Source organism: Grus americana, chromosome 9, assembly GCF_028858705.1.
Source record: "Grus americana isolate bGruAme1 chromosome 9, bGruAme1.mat, whole genome shotgun sequence".
In the NCBI taxonomy this organism is placed as follows: Eukaryota; Metazoa; Chordata; class Aves; order Gruiformes; family Gruidae; genus Grus; species Grus americana.
The window spans coordinates 2,079,349-2,095,339 of NC_072860.1; the positions used below are offsets into that span (position 1 = coordinate 2,079,349).

Consider the following 15,991-nt stretch of genomic DNA (forward strand, 5'->3'; position numbering starts at 1 on the left):
AGTTCTCTCGATCAAATCTGTTCTTTCAACGGAGGCAGGACACCACTTGCAGGCTTTTGCAAGACCAAGGGCTCAAAAAAGTTCAAAGCAGCAGAAAATCCTGTTAAGAAGGGAGCAGCAGTGGAAGAAATTAAATAAAACCCTCACCTATTTTTCAGTAATACAGTCCAGACAAACATTTTGAAGAAAACAACTGACTGTCTGGCCAGAGGTCATTCTGTGTCGGCAGCGATTGCTGGTTTCCAAGTTACGGACCAGAAGAAAAGTCTTACAGTGGCTACTCCAAGAAGAATCCACCTAGTTATGGGGCAGGATGAAGCAAGTACACCCTGGTTTTGAGCAGCAATATTGGTCACAAGGAACTTCAGGATGTTTAAACCGAGTTTCTGTATCTCTTCACTCAAGTTGCAAAATACATCCCAGGAGAGAGAAGTGTTAGGAAGAAAATACAACGTGAAGTTTTCTTGTGCACTTCATTGTCTTACAAATTTAAGTGATACTGCGAAATGACTTTTTACACTGACTCTTAAATACAATAAACAAAATAATTTTTACTTTTTATATTAGAGCATTTGAATTGTAAACACTTTTTTTCTGCAATATTAACACTGTAATCATATCTCAAGCATATAGGTGTTTCCATAACTAAAATTACAGTAAAATGGAGAATAAAAGTTCTCAAAAATCACTCCTTACTCCAACTTGTCTATGCAATACTGCGACTAAAGAACTTAAGGGGTTATGTGGAACAGCAAGCCGAGTGACATTATCATCACATAATAAACTACTTGGTGCTGTACTCTTGGGAAAAAACCTGCACGCACAAGGCAAAGGTGGTCTTCTAGTGAATCTCACCACAAATATACATCGTAAGATCAAGCATTGTTTTCATAAAGGATTCAGATGTCCGTAAACGTTAGTGTGACCCGAGAGTTATTAAGTTAGAGCTTGAATTTAAAATAAATCTGCTCTGTTTCGCCATTCTGTATGACCAAATGATATGAATTCCTCTTCAGAAAGCTGCTGTATTTTCCCCACAAAATACGTGGGTTATTCCCGCGCTCCCCTCCTCCCCAGCGACTGGGTGACAGAAGTTACACACAATAGCAAAGGGCTGCCCACCTGCAGCGGGCTCGCTGCCTCCGATCCCTCCTACATCACTCCCTCTACCCCAGCAACCAGGCTCGAGTCCCAGTTTTAATGAAGTTCAGCGAGCGCACAGGGGAGCCAGAGCAGAACTCTCAGCGAGGATGCAGGCTACGCAGGCACGACCTGCAAGTGTAAACACAACGCGTAAGCCAAGTTTACTCTAGGATGCCAGGAGTACAGCAATGCTTTGGGGTCTTTTTGTACTTGGAGACAAGGAGGCTCCAGACGTGAAATAAAAGTAGGTTTTAGGTCCTCCGCCAAACAGCAAAGTGTCTTTGCCCTCAAAAACCGGCGGCAGCAGCAGCTTCTCCCTGCAGGAAGGCTAACAAGGCCTGCAGCCCAGCAGGCATCCGTTCCCTGGACAGCAACATATATTGAACCGCACAGATGCGGATGCAAAAAAGAGAGGGATTTTTTGATTGCCGAGGACCTTGAAGACTAAGGCGAGCCTCGTCTCTAAGCACAGACAGCCCTGGTTTATTTTGGTGCCTAGCAGAAGAATTCTTTTTTCTTACATCCCATTTTTCAGATCAAGGAGGACACGTTTCAGTAGCTTTCACTTTACAGGTCAAGCTGATCCAGTCAAATACATCACTTCTTACAACGGGAGGCTAACGAGGCGTCCCAGAGAGCTCAGGAACTAGAGAAAACTACTTTTTTCCACACAAGAGGGTCAAGGGTACCCAACTACACACCCCCTCCATGCAGCCAAACACTTGATGTTCACCTAGACACATGCGACTAGTGGGCAGCCACCGCAAAGCCTCTCTCCGCAGGGTTACACACGTGTGAACGCAGCCCCTGCTCCTCGTCTCCCTGACTCCCTTTCACAAGGTCCCAACACACTCAATTTCCATCTCAACACGGCAGGGGGGAAAAAAAAATTATCCCATTGCCCCGTACCTAGCAAGATCTCAGGGAATACTCCCTCCTCCCCCTGCAGAATGCTGCAAAACCCAGACACCTGCAATTACACACATGGGTACTGGCACAAACACACGCATTTAACCCCTGCAAAGTGAAGAGTGACCCAAAGCGCTGTCACACCCACGAAAGAACATTTGTAGCACGCCAAAAGACAGGCCGAGCCTGCACCAGCTTCCCACTTGCGAGATGCTAGGCTGGTGCAAACAGAAGTACTGCAAATAAATTTCCACGTTTTTTTGTTTCAAACAGAAAACAAACATCTGGCTCAGCCCCGCAAATGCATAAGAAATTCTTTAGTGCTATCGCAGGCATGAGTTCAAAGACACAAAACCCCCTCTCCAGCTTCATTAATTATAAAGCTTCCAGGGCCAGGTGATTATTCCAAGGGATGGTTGACACTGCAAAGGCAGAGAAGAATGCCTGAGAAACCCTGCAGCCCCAGATAAAAGCACCTCAGAAGTCTGTGCTTGCTGTGACATCTCCCTCCAGGATAAACAAGCCTTTTTCTCCTTCCCCTTATAAAAAATGCACATTCTTCAGCACAGCCAAGACTCCAAGACCAGGAGAATATCTCTGGAACAGACTTCTTGGTTATCTCGGGACTGCCAGCTCTCCCATTTCAGTCAGTTCTCCCTTGGAAGGGCTTCGGACTGCACAGGTTCGGTAATCCCTACACCACCGAGAGGTGCAATTACTTAGCTCTGTGAATTTACATCACTCGGTTTTGCAAACACCTTGTTTCTCAGGTAAATTAAGTATGTGTAAAACAAGTTTTTATCTCTGGCAAGTGTATCTCTGCACTTCCATTACTCACGAGCTAGCTTCCTCGCAAATGGAACAGATACGGTCAGTATACAATCAGATGCTCTGCTATTGCCATGCTGGCCATGAGAAAGGCACGTGTTTAAAAACAAGCAGTGCAGCGAGAGCAGGAAACCGTTCAACTCCTCATACTGCCTTGCTCAACCTCTGTCCTCTGTCCACAGCAACTCCAGGAGCCACACGAGAGTCTGTGGCACTGTGTATCTATCTGCAGAGAGAGGAGGTGGGAAAGACAGAGCACGTACACCAGCACAGAGAAATAATTCAGCAGTTCCCCTCTTGCAAATTTTACTCTTTAGATCACTTCAGATCACATTTTTACAGCCTACTCCCTGAGTGAAGCTGCTCATTACATGTATTGGAAATTGATAAATACTGTAGGATTATAGCTGCTAATTAAACAAATGGATCATCTTCAGTTTCGCTCTTAACTTCTGCCAACATGATGAACTGCCAAATATCTCTAAAGGAAAGGGATATGAAAGCAAACATCACTAATGAGCAAAAAATGTCTTCTAAACTTCTGAAAACACTTTGTGCAGGAGGCAACACTCAGTAACTTACTTAAAAACCGTATTATATTTCCTGAAGATTTGTTAAGGTATTTAAAAGTTCTGGCATACCACTATAGGTTCATCCAGGAAGAGGAAACAACAGCTTTTCCATTTTGCTGTTCAATTTTTGTCAAAATAGCCCAGGACCAACAAGCCCTCACCTGAGATCTGGGTAGTTAAGGTGCGTGTTCCAAAACTGCTTACCTGTGGAGAGCTCCGACCAGGAACAGAGGCCAATGCTGACTGTGAGCAAAAAGCACGACCGGAGCTTATCCCCAGCTGCGGGCGGTTCAACACCTCATCACACAGACTGCACAATGAGAATCCAAGGTTTTATCCTCGTTCAGAGAACTCCAGAAGAAAGCCAAAATGAAAGGACTTGTTGATGCAAATGTTTTTTTGAACTCCGGAATGCAGAACTGCTTGACCAAGTGCGGTCCCATTTTATGGCACGAGGAAGAGGCTGCAGCCTGCAGACAGGCATCCCCTTTGCTGAACTCATCTGCCTAGTCCGATGGTTGGGTTTTGAATGCTTATGTTGCTTTGGAATTCCTATTTCTCAACACCTGCTCTAAGACAAGGTGAAGCTGATGGAAAGGAACAGAAAACGTAACACACATGGACAAGGGATGTCTCCGTCCCTAGGTTTGCCTGTACAAAGGCTGGGAAGGCTCAGCCACAGAAGAACTGCAGACTACTCCTGGAAAAAAAGCAAATCTGTAGGAAACAGATTCTGTTCACTCACCAACAGCTTACCTTCCTGGAGGAAATACTGAATACATTCCTCAAAACAGGTCACAGATGTATTTTAATGCAGCAGTTCAACTTGACCGGACAGTGTCCGAGACTGCCTAGATTCAAAGCAGGCTGATCCAGCTTACACAGCAGTTGCAACTCCGTCTGCCGTACAGATGGACCTCCCTTGTTTGGTGGTTCTCCTCCCGTTCAATTTCATCTCCAGTTCCCACTACTCTCCTTTCTTTTTAGGGGCTGTGGCCACAATCAGAATTCAGCCATTCATTCCTCAGCTATTCTGTAGAACTTCAAGCAACATGCAAGGCAAGATAAAGACACCAGATACTATACAAACAGTAATGGGCAAAAGTTGCAAGAACCAGGAAAGATGAAGCAATTCCACTAAGGGGAAATAACTGGAGAAAATACAGGTAGCCTAAAGGAAAGAGGAATTATATTCCTTGTTCCTTGAAGGATGTAGCTACTCTGGGAGGGAAAGCATGGAAAAGGTGTTGATCAAAGTTCCTGAGCAGAAGGCAAGATAAGCCACAAGAGATTTACTCTGTATGTTTGTATGAACAAGAAAAGAGGTGTTTTTCCATTCTGTTTTATTTCAATGCTTTTTACATGTATAAAATATACTTAAAATACTTTACATTAAAATTAGCAAATGGTTGCTTCTAAAAAGCACTGTAATCTCTCTGTGAGTGAGTGCACACATACCTCTGATGCAGCTTTCTGACCTACAGCAAGCCGACTGAAGTGTTTGTGGTGTAATACCCTCCATCAAATCAAACACATTAGAGAGGAGTTTCCTTTCCACAATATCCATCCATTCAGCTCCAAGCGGGGACATCCAGCCTCCCACCCAAGCTCCAATGGCAACTGGTTTATAGGTACCTCCTTGGTGGCAGTTTGGAACCAGCATTCAAATTCAGTAAGAAACATTAGTCCTGGTGTCCAAATTGTCTCACTATCTTTTCACTCTCTATTTTCAGTTCCTCAATGTGAGCATTTAGGCACTCCAGGATGTGATGGGATCTCAGTTCTTCCTCTTCCAGGTATCTTGCAGCTATCGATCCAACTGAAGCTGTAGGCAGGGGGCACTGAAGGGAAACAAAGGGACATCAGGTATTCTTCCATTCTGAGTTTGAGTCAGAAGCACCACTGATCCGCAAACCATGCACTAAATACGCTTCCAAAGGGCTCTTGCGTCAATTCTATCTTATCGTGTGGACTAAGCGCTCAGCTCTCATGCTTGTAGCATAGGTAAACGTCCCTCCCAAGTATTTAACCAACAGTGAAAGCCTTCCAGGCCTTCGCCAAAACTGCAGGGAATAAAACCAGTACCTCAGCACACATAATTTTTCTGTTTCAGCAGTTCCCCTCTCTAAGGCACTGGGGAACTAGAGCTGAACAGAAACAAGTTCTCCACGTGCCTACGTAACTGTTGCACTTCACAGGTGGAACCCTGACCCCAGAGGTATCAAGAGGAATCGACTGTTTACTTAGGGGAACTGGAGTTTCACTTCAATTACCAGCCTCTCCACTTCAAATAGCGAGAGGGAATGACATGGCACGGGCAATCACAGCGTAACTCCAGAGGTCGTCACTACAAAATACCGAGGGTCTCGTCCTGGCTGTGTTAGTCCTGCCTCGCACTTAAGGTCTACATCTTGCTCCTTGTTTTCATAAAAATCTCAGTGAGCAGTATCACCGCAGAATATGGGTTCCAGGGAAGGGAAAGAACTGCCAGACTGGACCGGCACTGGGGATATCTCTGCCTTTTTTTTTTTTTTCTTTTTTTTTCAATATACCTCCTCTGCTTCCCTGAAATAATGAGTTCCTGCTACAGTTTCACAGGGGAAGCACAGACCAGACTCCCATCACACTCCCTGAGCACCACTTCAGTTCAGCTAGCAATGGTCAATAAACTACTCCAGATTCTTTCCTTTACGGTCACAAACTACTCCTGCTACTCACATCACTTACCCACAAGTTCTTAACTTACAAAAATAACATTGTAAACTAGGCTTAATTTGCAAATTGATGAAGAGAAGCTTCCTGCGCAGTGGCCGGCAGGTGAATTATAAAGTTACTAAGGGGCTGCTTTCCATTACAGAAAACTTGCCTCAGTGTCTTGGCAAGAAAATGTAACTGGTTATTTCCAAATCCTGGAGTCTCGTGGACTTCTGGGCTTTTATCAACAGCCAGGAATAAAGAGAAGTGGGAAAAAAGGCTGCAGATAACAAGCAAATCTCTCCTATTCTACTATTGCCTACTGATGAGAATTCTCCTCTCTTAGTGTTAAAGGAGCTGATTTAAAGACATTAGAGCCTGACCATGAGGAAGGAGTCCCAGTCAACACCAGGAGAAATATTTGCATTTCCTTAGAAACCTTATTTCTACCTTTCAGAACAAAAAGCAGCACATTCTCTTCTACTAAACGTCAAGCCCTAGAGCTTCTCAGACCCTGAAGTGGAACTGTTCACGCTTCAGTTCCAGCCCTGCAGTCTGAAGAGTTTCCATTTAGAATATTATAGTTCCCTAAGCTCCCAACATTTGTTTTCTGGACATGCCCACAAGTTACTTTAGTCTTGAAACAATCAAGACCTATTCTTGGTAGTAAACTTCATCAAGATCTACAAACCTGACAAGCCTCCGCTTGTCTGTGCATCAGCCTTAGAGACTCTTCTCTGGGCTCCCCACAAAATACAAATAGCTGTTGTCACTGCTAACACCATACAACCAGAGGAGAAAATACTCCTAAGATTGCTAGTGGGAACATGTCTGGAACAAGGATCAGCACCTCCCAGAGCTACTACAGCCCTACAGCTACTACAGGGTCTGACAATTACTCTCAGTGTCCCTCTTCCATTCCTCTCCCTGCTCAAGTCAGTCTACAGCCCAGTCGTTACAGTGGGTACTGGGACAGACGGTCTTGAACACCGCAGGCAGGAAGCGATCGAGTCCACATTTCCTGCATCTTGGGCAAGTGCTCCAGCGACTGCCCTGGGGTGAAAGGACAGAGAAGGTGCCAAGGCTGCTTGCTACTAAAATAGTATGATCAGCGACTGGGAAAAATAACAGCCTCCCCTTGGGCAGCGAAGTACCCATTTCAGGCTTCCCTATCAGCTGGCGTAACTGGTTTTAAGTTCGGTGTGCTGACTACGGCAGTCCCATTCAGAGGGGTGAAGCTCACCCTGCGCGTTACAGTGAACGCAGATGCACAGCACCAGCTCTCAGATTCACCCAGACACTGTATGCTGAAATACTCAGCGCTCTGCATTCACTCCCAGCTTCTACTACAGACCCAAGCCAAAAGCTGAAGCACAATTCCGATGGGACAGAAGCAGTTCATGGTACACACTGATGTACAGCACCAGTATGGGGAGAACCACGAGCTTCTGGAAATAGCCCATCAGTTAAACCAAACACAAAGCCCTTCCCTAGAGAGTTCTGAAGAATAACCACATGGCTCTCACTGTCCAAGTATTAACCATCCAGGAGAAGTTTTTCCTTTCGTTTGAGGTATGCCTAAAGAATGATACACGCCGCACGGCCAGATCATACATTCAAAAATCTGGCTCCTTTTGCCAGATGGGAACCCAGCTATATCCTCAGCTGTTGACTAGCAACCAGCTTCTCTACAACTGCTTACCAGAGGCACAGATTCTCTCTGATCATTTGAGACAGACTGCTTAGATGCTTCATCTGCAAAATCTTTGTTTTCATCCAGCTCATGGAGTAAAGAATCCGTTCCCAGCAAGGTGCCCAAAGCAAGTGACTCCGTGCAGTTCTTCCTGCTGGTCTGGGTGGGCAGCTCACCCATCTCAGGGGTCACAGCTCCTATTTCAGCAGCCCCCCATCTCTGGGGCTCCCCTTGATGATGCTGAATAGTCCCACCAGGCTTGTGATGTCTTCTCTCTGCTTGTTCATCACATTTGTGCTGTGCTTCCCCAGTTGTCCTGCAAGGCAGGTTTGAACACATAACTGTTGGACAGTGTGCCTCTTAGCAGCTGACCTTTAGCAAAAGCTCGCAGAGAGATAACGATGAACATACAGGTTACTAATAGCCCTTGCAATCCAAACTGGCTCTTGGTTCCATAGAACCTGCAGATGCACGTCCAGTTTCTAGGGAATTCTTTCACTCTCCTGCTATTGTAGATACCAAAACCTATGGTCTGCACATCCTAGTGCTGCAAAAGCAAGGAGCACAGCCACCTGGGCCACATCTAATCCCTTCACCAAAAAGAGCACACACGGCTTCTCAATCAAAGAAGGCAGCAAAGGCAGTCAAAAGACAGCCAAATACTAGCTGGCTTTGCAGAACGCAAACCAGCTGGGCCTAAAAGCTATTGCACTACTTAAAGCATAAAGGCAGATTCCAAAACAGTCCTTTGTGTTCTCCCATACGTACTATGTGCTGGAGATAGATGCTATACATAAAGCAGGTCATTAAAAACCCACGCATGCCCGTGGCTTCTGTTCTCCTTCACAATAAGGAAGCAGCAGCCCTGGGGTCACGCAACACTCACCTGTACTGCACATCCCCAGCCTCGGGCTCTTCATCCTGCATCTGCTGAGCAGTGCCCTCGGGTTCATCCTGGCAGACCTGCTGAGTGAGCTCCAGTTTTGCTCTGGCCTCCGCTAGATCCTTCCGCAATTGCTGGTTCTCAGATTTTAATTTATTTAGTTCAACGGCATAGTCTTCAGTGAGTGCTCTTAGGCTGACACCTTTTCCCTAATAGACAGAGAAGGGCTGAAGTCAAAACTTCTAATTTGCAAGACACCATAGTCAAATTCAGAGCAAAGACCGGCAAGCACTTCCTTATGGCATATCCTCTAATGCCAATTTTGACAGGCAACATTTTCAAGGCTTTCATAAGAGCAAATCAATTATACATGTCTTATTGTGTCTGCATCCAGACAAACTGTGCTGATCTGCCTAGGAAAGGAAGTCTCTCTCACCGCTGGATGCTTTTGAAAACAGGAAAATACAGACCAAGAATAGTTCTGATGTATCTTGGGATAATGAGAAGGACTACATGACCTCGAGTTCTCCTCCAGCTGTACATTCCAGGATTCCCTCACTTAGCTAAGAGGCAAGCCTCTCAGCCAAAGCTGGGAACGCTCAGGTTGCACCCTAGTAAGCTATCTCAGTCTGAGTAATTCTCCAGGTATCAGAGTAGCAGGTTCCGCCAGATAATTCCTACAGGTGTGAAGTCCAGTGGCTTAGCTGTGGAGGAAAAGCAGCCACGCTCAGTGAGAAACCACCATCCATGTGATCAACCAGCAAGGCTGTCTGCAAGAACACTTCTAGATCCCCTCATTCAAATTAGCAAAGGTCTATGGTAATAATCCAGCAGATGACTCCCCACCTGGGACGACCTGCAGCCCTTTAGAAACTTTTACAAGTAGAAACAAATTTTTTCTTTTCTTTTTGAAACTCTGAAAAACTTGCTTCTCCCCATCTCCTCCTTATTGGAGATGGATATCATTTCCATTGTTTCTACTCCTGCGATATTCCCACTTTCTTCTTGCCAATTCTATTAAATTTAGATGCTCAATTCATTCTCATCACTGCTGTATCTAAGGACTTTCTAAATGTGTGTTAGAAGAAACTGGCCAAGATGGGTAGCTCCGGTGTCATGGGGCTGTGGGGCATGCTTCTCCTTTTTTTTTTTTTTTTAAAGCAGGTTTCTTGCTTTGCAGTTTGCTATCAAGTTTTTGGTAAGTCAGGCAGGCACTTCAAGCAGAAAGGAACGGGCCTTACATCATTTCAGTCTCAAATCAGTCCTCCAGAAAGCTTTGGGTTTTCTCCATCTCACCAGCCACAAGCTTCTCTTCAACACTTTCCCAAGAACTTGGCACATTTGACAATCACCCCAAACTAACATTAAGAGCCGAGCATTTCCTTCCCACAGATCTGACAGGATAAAAGCTCTGATGATATACTCCCAGTAGGTTTTCAGCTGTCTGAATCCACTCCTTGCCCCTGTAAGGCATCCACTCTGGTTTATGTGAGACAGAACTTGCAAATTAGCTATTTCTTCCTTCACGCAGGCATTAAAATGAACAACCTTCAAGGTATTACTCCTTGCCAAGACTGCACCTCTTCCATCCAGACTCCCCTTCTCCCCTCTGGCCAAGCTGCCCTCACCGAGACTCATCGTGACGAGTGCCACATCAGCAGGAGCCCACCACTGTCCCCTTCCCGGCGCATTGTCCCAAGGCATCCAGCCCATGTTCCCAGGCTGCCACCTGCCTGTGGAGTGCGAGGGACAGCCCTGCTGAACGGCTCCTCACCAGGCAGGGAACATGCTCTCACCCCAGAAATTGCAAGGACCAGAGCAGTTACAGCTCGAAGACAGGTCAAAAGAACATCGGAGATTTAGAATCAGAGGTTTGAGGTAAACTGGCATAAAATGGAAATGTAACAACATGTACTAAAAACCATGGGCCAGACCGCATGGAGAAGAAACCGAGATGAGGGCTCTGTTTCTGCAGTTCTCCTCACTACCCTGCGACTGAACAAGATGCTCAGTATTTCTGGGCCTTATTTCCTCACAAATCACCCCTTTTGCTTGGGTTTTAAGTTCACTGAACTCTACCAAGCATTTTGAGGCCTGGGCAAAGACTTTTACTGTTCCCAGATAGGGGATACACAACGCTAGCCCCTTCCCACCTCCCTTCCCTAATGCATACCTCTAGCATACCGCACTCCGTTTTTTCCAGCATCTCTGAGAGATGACGGTTTTCCAGCCTCAAGGTTTCCAGCTGGACCAGAATTACCTGAGGAGATACAGGCAAACAACAAGCTCAGAAAAAAAGAACACAACACATGCCCACAACACCCTACAGGCATTTTCCACCCTCAATTCAAGCACGAGTACAAAGCAAGATTTGGGCCGTTAGTTCTGCAGGGACTCTATAGAGAAGACCATGCAAATAACCATGCACAGTCATTTACTTTAGTTTTCAAAGATGTCATCATCCAGGCCTCGTTAACATGAGTGATCTCAAAGAATTCTGTGAGACTGCCAGTTACGGGATTGAAAAGAAGAAGCAAGACAGATTCAGTGAAAAACATAAATTAGAAGATTTCATCAGAAGGGTCTCAAAGCCTTTTTTTCAAAAGCTGAAGAGAGAAGGAAACTATTAACATAGCTAAAAACTAGGGTGGTATTCCAAACCTTCAGATCCCTTAAAGAGACAGCATAAGAGTCTTCTGCCTTTTTTTTACCCTGTGCTCCACCGCTTTCCTCTCTGCTCTTTCAATCTCTGTTCTCAGCTGTTGTTCTAGGTCTGATGTGGAGCCACTTGCAGACGCGATTGTGATGTCCCGCTGGTGTAACTCTTGTGTCAACCTGGAGATTTCCCTTTTCATCCCTTCTAGCTCACTGTTGTGAGTTTGTTCAGCTCGAGAGAGCTGCTCTTTCAGCTGGAGGAAGATACACACACACCACCCACGAGCTTTTAAAAGATGTTTCAGCAAAAAAGCAAAAATATTGCACATGGTAATGTGACATGTAAGCACTGGAAAACAAAAAGCTCTATGTAACAAGCCCTCTGTGCCTGCTTGTCCTTCTTGATTGAAAACCACCTCATCCCAATTCTTTTCCACACCATAAACTGCCAACTGGGACAAGACATACATTATGCTGTGGAGTGCTCGAAAAGACCCATAATTGATGAAATCACAGTCTTTTTAGCTCACCATTCTACCTCTGTGGCGAAGAACACATACCCAAGGGTTTACCATCACCGGGCAAGCACAGTAACACTTTCATAATATGACCTTGCAATTTGCCACTCTGCCTTCCTGGGGCACAGACAGTGTCTTTAAATAGCTCCAGCCAGTCTTTTCTTCCACTAGTTTGTGTCCTAAGTCTTCTGAATCGATATTGGCTTGTAGCAACTAAAGCTACCCATGGCAAACTTCCACAAGCTAGCTATGCAGAGGGTAAAAATACACCTCTTTGTTTTCATAACTCCATTTGATGGCCACTAGTCCCTGCATTATGAGAGAATAATCATTCCCTATTTACTTTCCGCATGACAGGCATGATTTTATTTTTAGTACCTTCGATCTCATTTATCTCTTTTCCAGTTTGGTAAGTCCTATTCCATTCAGCTGTTCCTTGTATAAAAAACACTCCATCCTTTTGGTCATCTTTTTCCATACCTTATCTTGTTTTATTCAATCCTTTTTGAGATGGCAGACCTGAATTGCATACAATATTCTGGTAGGCACACCGTATATTTATTCAGTGACATAGCAGAACAACAACATAGCATAATTTCTTCCCTAGTATTCCATTTCATTAGCCAGAAATATTAGCCACCCAAACCTCCAGGATTTTTCTGAGAATTACAAGCATTTTAGAAAATTGAACCAGATGATCTCTGCCTAGCCATGTAAATACTATAAATACGGTGATTTATCTCCATGTCACCTCAATGCCTCCCAAGTATATAAAAGAGAAACAACCACAATAAATCTCTCTTTCCTCCCCAGCAGCCTGTAGGAGATTCATTTATTGTGTGGCTGTTGAAATGTGTAACCAAGCACGCATCTCTGGCAAGATCTGCGCCTCTGTACATTTGGAATAAAGGATGAAAGATTTTCACAGAAGTGAGGTTTTTCACTCAAGTCCAATAAGGTTTCCACTCTGACCGTGCACCAGTGAAAGCTCCCACACTAACTGATCTAGACCATTACTAAAAGTCAAGCCTTTCGGAAGGCCTGCCACCCTTGGGTGCACAGAGCACTAGGGTGAGGTTCTCACGGCAGATGAGCCGCTCCGTTTCTTCCAGACCCTGGGTCACATCTAGGTATCAAGCCTGAAACAAACTCCCTAGAGTCCCTAGAACACATTTGAAGCCCTGTCTCAAGTGTGATAGGACATATTAGGGCAAACCCCATCCCCTGTTCTTCATCCTGTTGGGAGCCCGTATTAGGCTTAAACTCGGGATTCCAGGCCTTAATTTCTCGGCATATTTGCCCCTCCAGCACTAACTCCACACTGTAGAGAAGTACAGCGGGACGCAGGGGTAGGCCTAACAGATGCTCACAAAGTAAACCGCGCAGCCACGTACAGAAACCTGCAAACCCATCCTCTCAAATCCTCCTTTGTCAGATCTGCTCCTCACCCTTCAGCATATCACCGCCTCCACAAAGATCCCACCGGGAGCTTTGCTAACTGTGCGTTGCCATCTCTGCCGAGGCACAGGACGCAGACGGGAACGGCTGACTCCACCAGTGCCTTTCCCACTCTCCAGGAACAAAGCTGCATTACCTTTTTAATCTCCGCCTTTAACTCGGTATGGTGTTCTTCCATCGACTGCAGCTCTTTGATATTCTCATCCAGTTCTTCGCTCAGCTGTACACACCTTGCATTTGAAGACACCAGGCTGGGTGCCAGATGTAAAACTACAGATTAGAATACCTCGAGGAGGAGGGCATGGTCAGAGCAACTTTGATCTTCCAAGCAGTCTCCTATGTCCGTCATAACAGAAACCTGAGTCTTAACCTAGAAGTTCCTTACCAATCCTTTGGTTTCGTTTACCAAAATAATTTCAAAAGAGATCAGGAAGCTGATCTAACAGATAACAACTGTTTCTTGTTTGTTTCTTTACCATTCTAAGATTACAAACTTCCCATGCAAAGGTTAGCCTGAAAACCACAAACCCAGAGAGGAAGACTTGTTCAGAATTCTAATTTCACAGTAAGGTCTAGATCTGGTTCCTACCAGCTGACTAACAAAGACTCCTTAACCTATTACCAATGAAGGCGCTAAGCCTAAGCAAGCTAAAACACTGAAAACACCCACAGCGTGCGGTGAAAAGCAGCCAACCAATTAGCAAAACAGTCTCACTATTAAACTGCAAAATGAATAGCATTTCATTTCTTCAGCCCTTTGGTATTTAAAATAAGCCTACAAACATCAGTGGGACTGGTTAACTCGATGACTACAATATATTAGGTATTACATTATTATCCAAGTTTCATTGCACATCCAGGGGAAGCAAGCAGCCAGCTACCTGTTCTCAAGATGAGTCACTTCTGACTGTAAGTGCTGTTCCTTCTTCTGGGCAACATCCAGCTGCAGCAGAATGTGCTCCAGCCCCGGAGAAGACAATTCTTTCTCTTGCAAGCGTTCCTCCAAGGCCCTAAGTAGAAACACAAACTTTAATCTCAGCGCAGAAACATCATGTCTGAGTTCACTAATACAGGGAACATAACCACCATTTTCTCAAAATTCTCTGAAAAATACACAAAACCCAACGCTAGGTGACACCTGCATGCATTGTGAATAAGCAAACATATCAGCTGGATCACAGCCTCCTGTGAGTTCAGGCTGACTCAAAAAAGACTACATCCTATTTTGATGTTGGCCTCCCTGATCCGGACGCTCTCCCTGCCATTAGCAGACATCCAGCTTGCAAGGAACAGTGTGGCTGTTAGGTGACATACGCCAAAACCTTTTGGCACAGCCAGCAGAACCCTATAGCCTTTGCATGTTGCCAGTGCAGAAGGGGAAAGCCAAGATGATTTTGTCACATATGTAGTTACTTTACCAAGACCCTAATCTGACATCATTTAATCGGTGAGAACTGTCACCTACATTAATAAGCACAGTATCAAATCCTGAAAAGCCTCCAGCACTTGACTGAAAACGCCTGGGGGAAAAAAAAAAAAAAAGCTGAAAAGCTCAAAAGCCCTGTGCTGCCTCCAGAAACTGAGCTGAGTAGAAAGCTGATTCCTTCCACTGACTGTCAGTTGATTTCAAAAGCAATGCAATTTGGCAAATGCTGCAAGGAGGAACGGCCCTTGTGAGAAACTACAGCGTATCATCCTATACATCAACCAATACAGGCCCAGAAAATGCTTCTACCATCCTCAGTGCGAGAACCTGGAATATTGATCTGGATTCAAGTAGCAGTGAGGCCCAGATGCTACCTGATGAGGAGTTCTTTTGTGCGAAGAGTTTCAGTCACCCTGGCCAGCTCTTTCTGTAACTGTTCGTGGTGCAGCTTGGTGCTGTCAATGAAATCTTCCTGAGACTGCAATGTGGCTCTAAGTTCCATCTTCTCATCCTGTAGCACCTGCATGGGAGGGAGGAGGATGAGGATCAAATCAGTTTGTTGTAAGGCGATGAGAGGTTGATCAGGTTCTTAAGGAACCCTTGGAAATACTGCAGAGCACCACGTGGGTACAAGCCAGCTTTGAGGGCAATCAGGAACTTTACAAAGGCTCTAGGAAGAGCTGGGAGCTCTGGGATGAAGAGCCGTCCTGCTGCTTCTCAGGAGCACGGCTTTACATTCAGTTTCCTAACAGTTCCTCCACCGACCTCCAACATTTTCTTGGATTGCCTTAATTCTTCTTGAACTCTTTGCTGATCTTCCAGAATCATCCGATTGTTTTCAGTCAGGTCGTCCACTCTCATGTTAAGTCTCTCCACCTCCAACTCGTTGGCACAGATAGCATCATTGGCCCTCTCCAGCTTGCTGGTTAAGTGCTGGATTTCCGATCTGCTAGCCAGCTCCACTGACTCCAGAATCTGTTTCCGATTGGCAAGCTGAGTCTGCTAAGAGCAATTGGTTTGCATTAAAGCTAAATTATAAAAAAACCACGGTGTATCAAAACTACATTCAAAACAACTACCAAGTTCTTTGTGTAAAAAGGCACATTCCCAAAGCAAGCAACACTACCTTTCAGGGAATTAGGGAAAGCATTGTTCACGATGCGTAAAACTTCTGAAGGTAAACAGAATAAAAAAAACAAACAAGGGGGCCCT

At 45.1% G+C, this 15,991-nt stretch overlaps 1 protein-coding gene across 11 annotated transcripts in view; it reads right to left on the reverse strand.

Annotated features, from left to right (window-relative positions):
* Nucleotides 1–3: 3 nt before the first annotated feature.
* The window catches only part of CEP63 (centrosomal protein 63), a 46,384-nt gene continuing 30,396 nt past the window's right edge, over nucleotides 4–15,991 (reverse strand). For 7 of the 11 annotated variants that reach the window (XM_054835020.1, XM_054835018.1, XM_054835014.1 and 4 more), the window contains 9 exons: nucleotides 15,545–15,781; nucleotides 15,154–15,299; nucleotides 14,235–14,363; nucleotides 13,490–13,604; nucleotides 11,434–11,631; nucleotides 10,896–10,982; nucleotides 8,726–8,931; nucleotides 7,849–8,155; nucleotides 4,792–5,293 (listed from right to left, as the gene is read on the reverse strand). In XM_054835020.1, the coding sequence (XP_054690995.1) occupies nucleotides 5,135–5,293; nucleotides 7,849–8,155; nucleotides 8,726–8,931; nucleotides 10,896–10,982; nucleotides 11,434–11,631; nucleotides 13,490–13,604; nucleotides 14,235–14,363; nucleotides 15,154–15,299; nucleotides 15,545–15,781 (1,584 nt within the window). In that variant the 3' untranslated portion in view covers nucleotides 4,792–5,134. Of the gene's footprint in view, nucleotides 101–3,656; nucleotides 4,494–4,791; nucleotides 5,294–7,848; nucleotides 8,156–8,725; nucleotides 8,932–10,895; nucleotides 10,983–11,433; nucleotides 11,632–13,489; nucleotides 13,605–14,234; nucleotides 14,364–15,153; nucleotides 15,300–15,544; nucleotides 15,782–15,991 lie in introns of those variants that run through there. The other 4 variants (XM_054835023.1, XM_054835022.1, XR_008578245.1 and 1 more) reach the window with 3 other exon arrangements.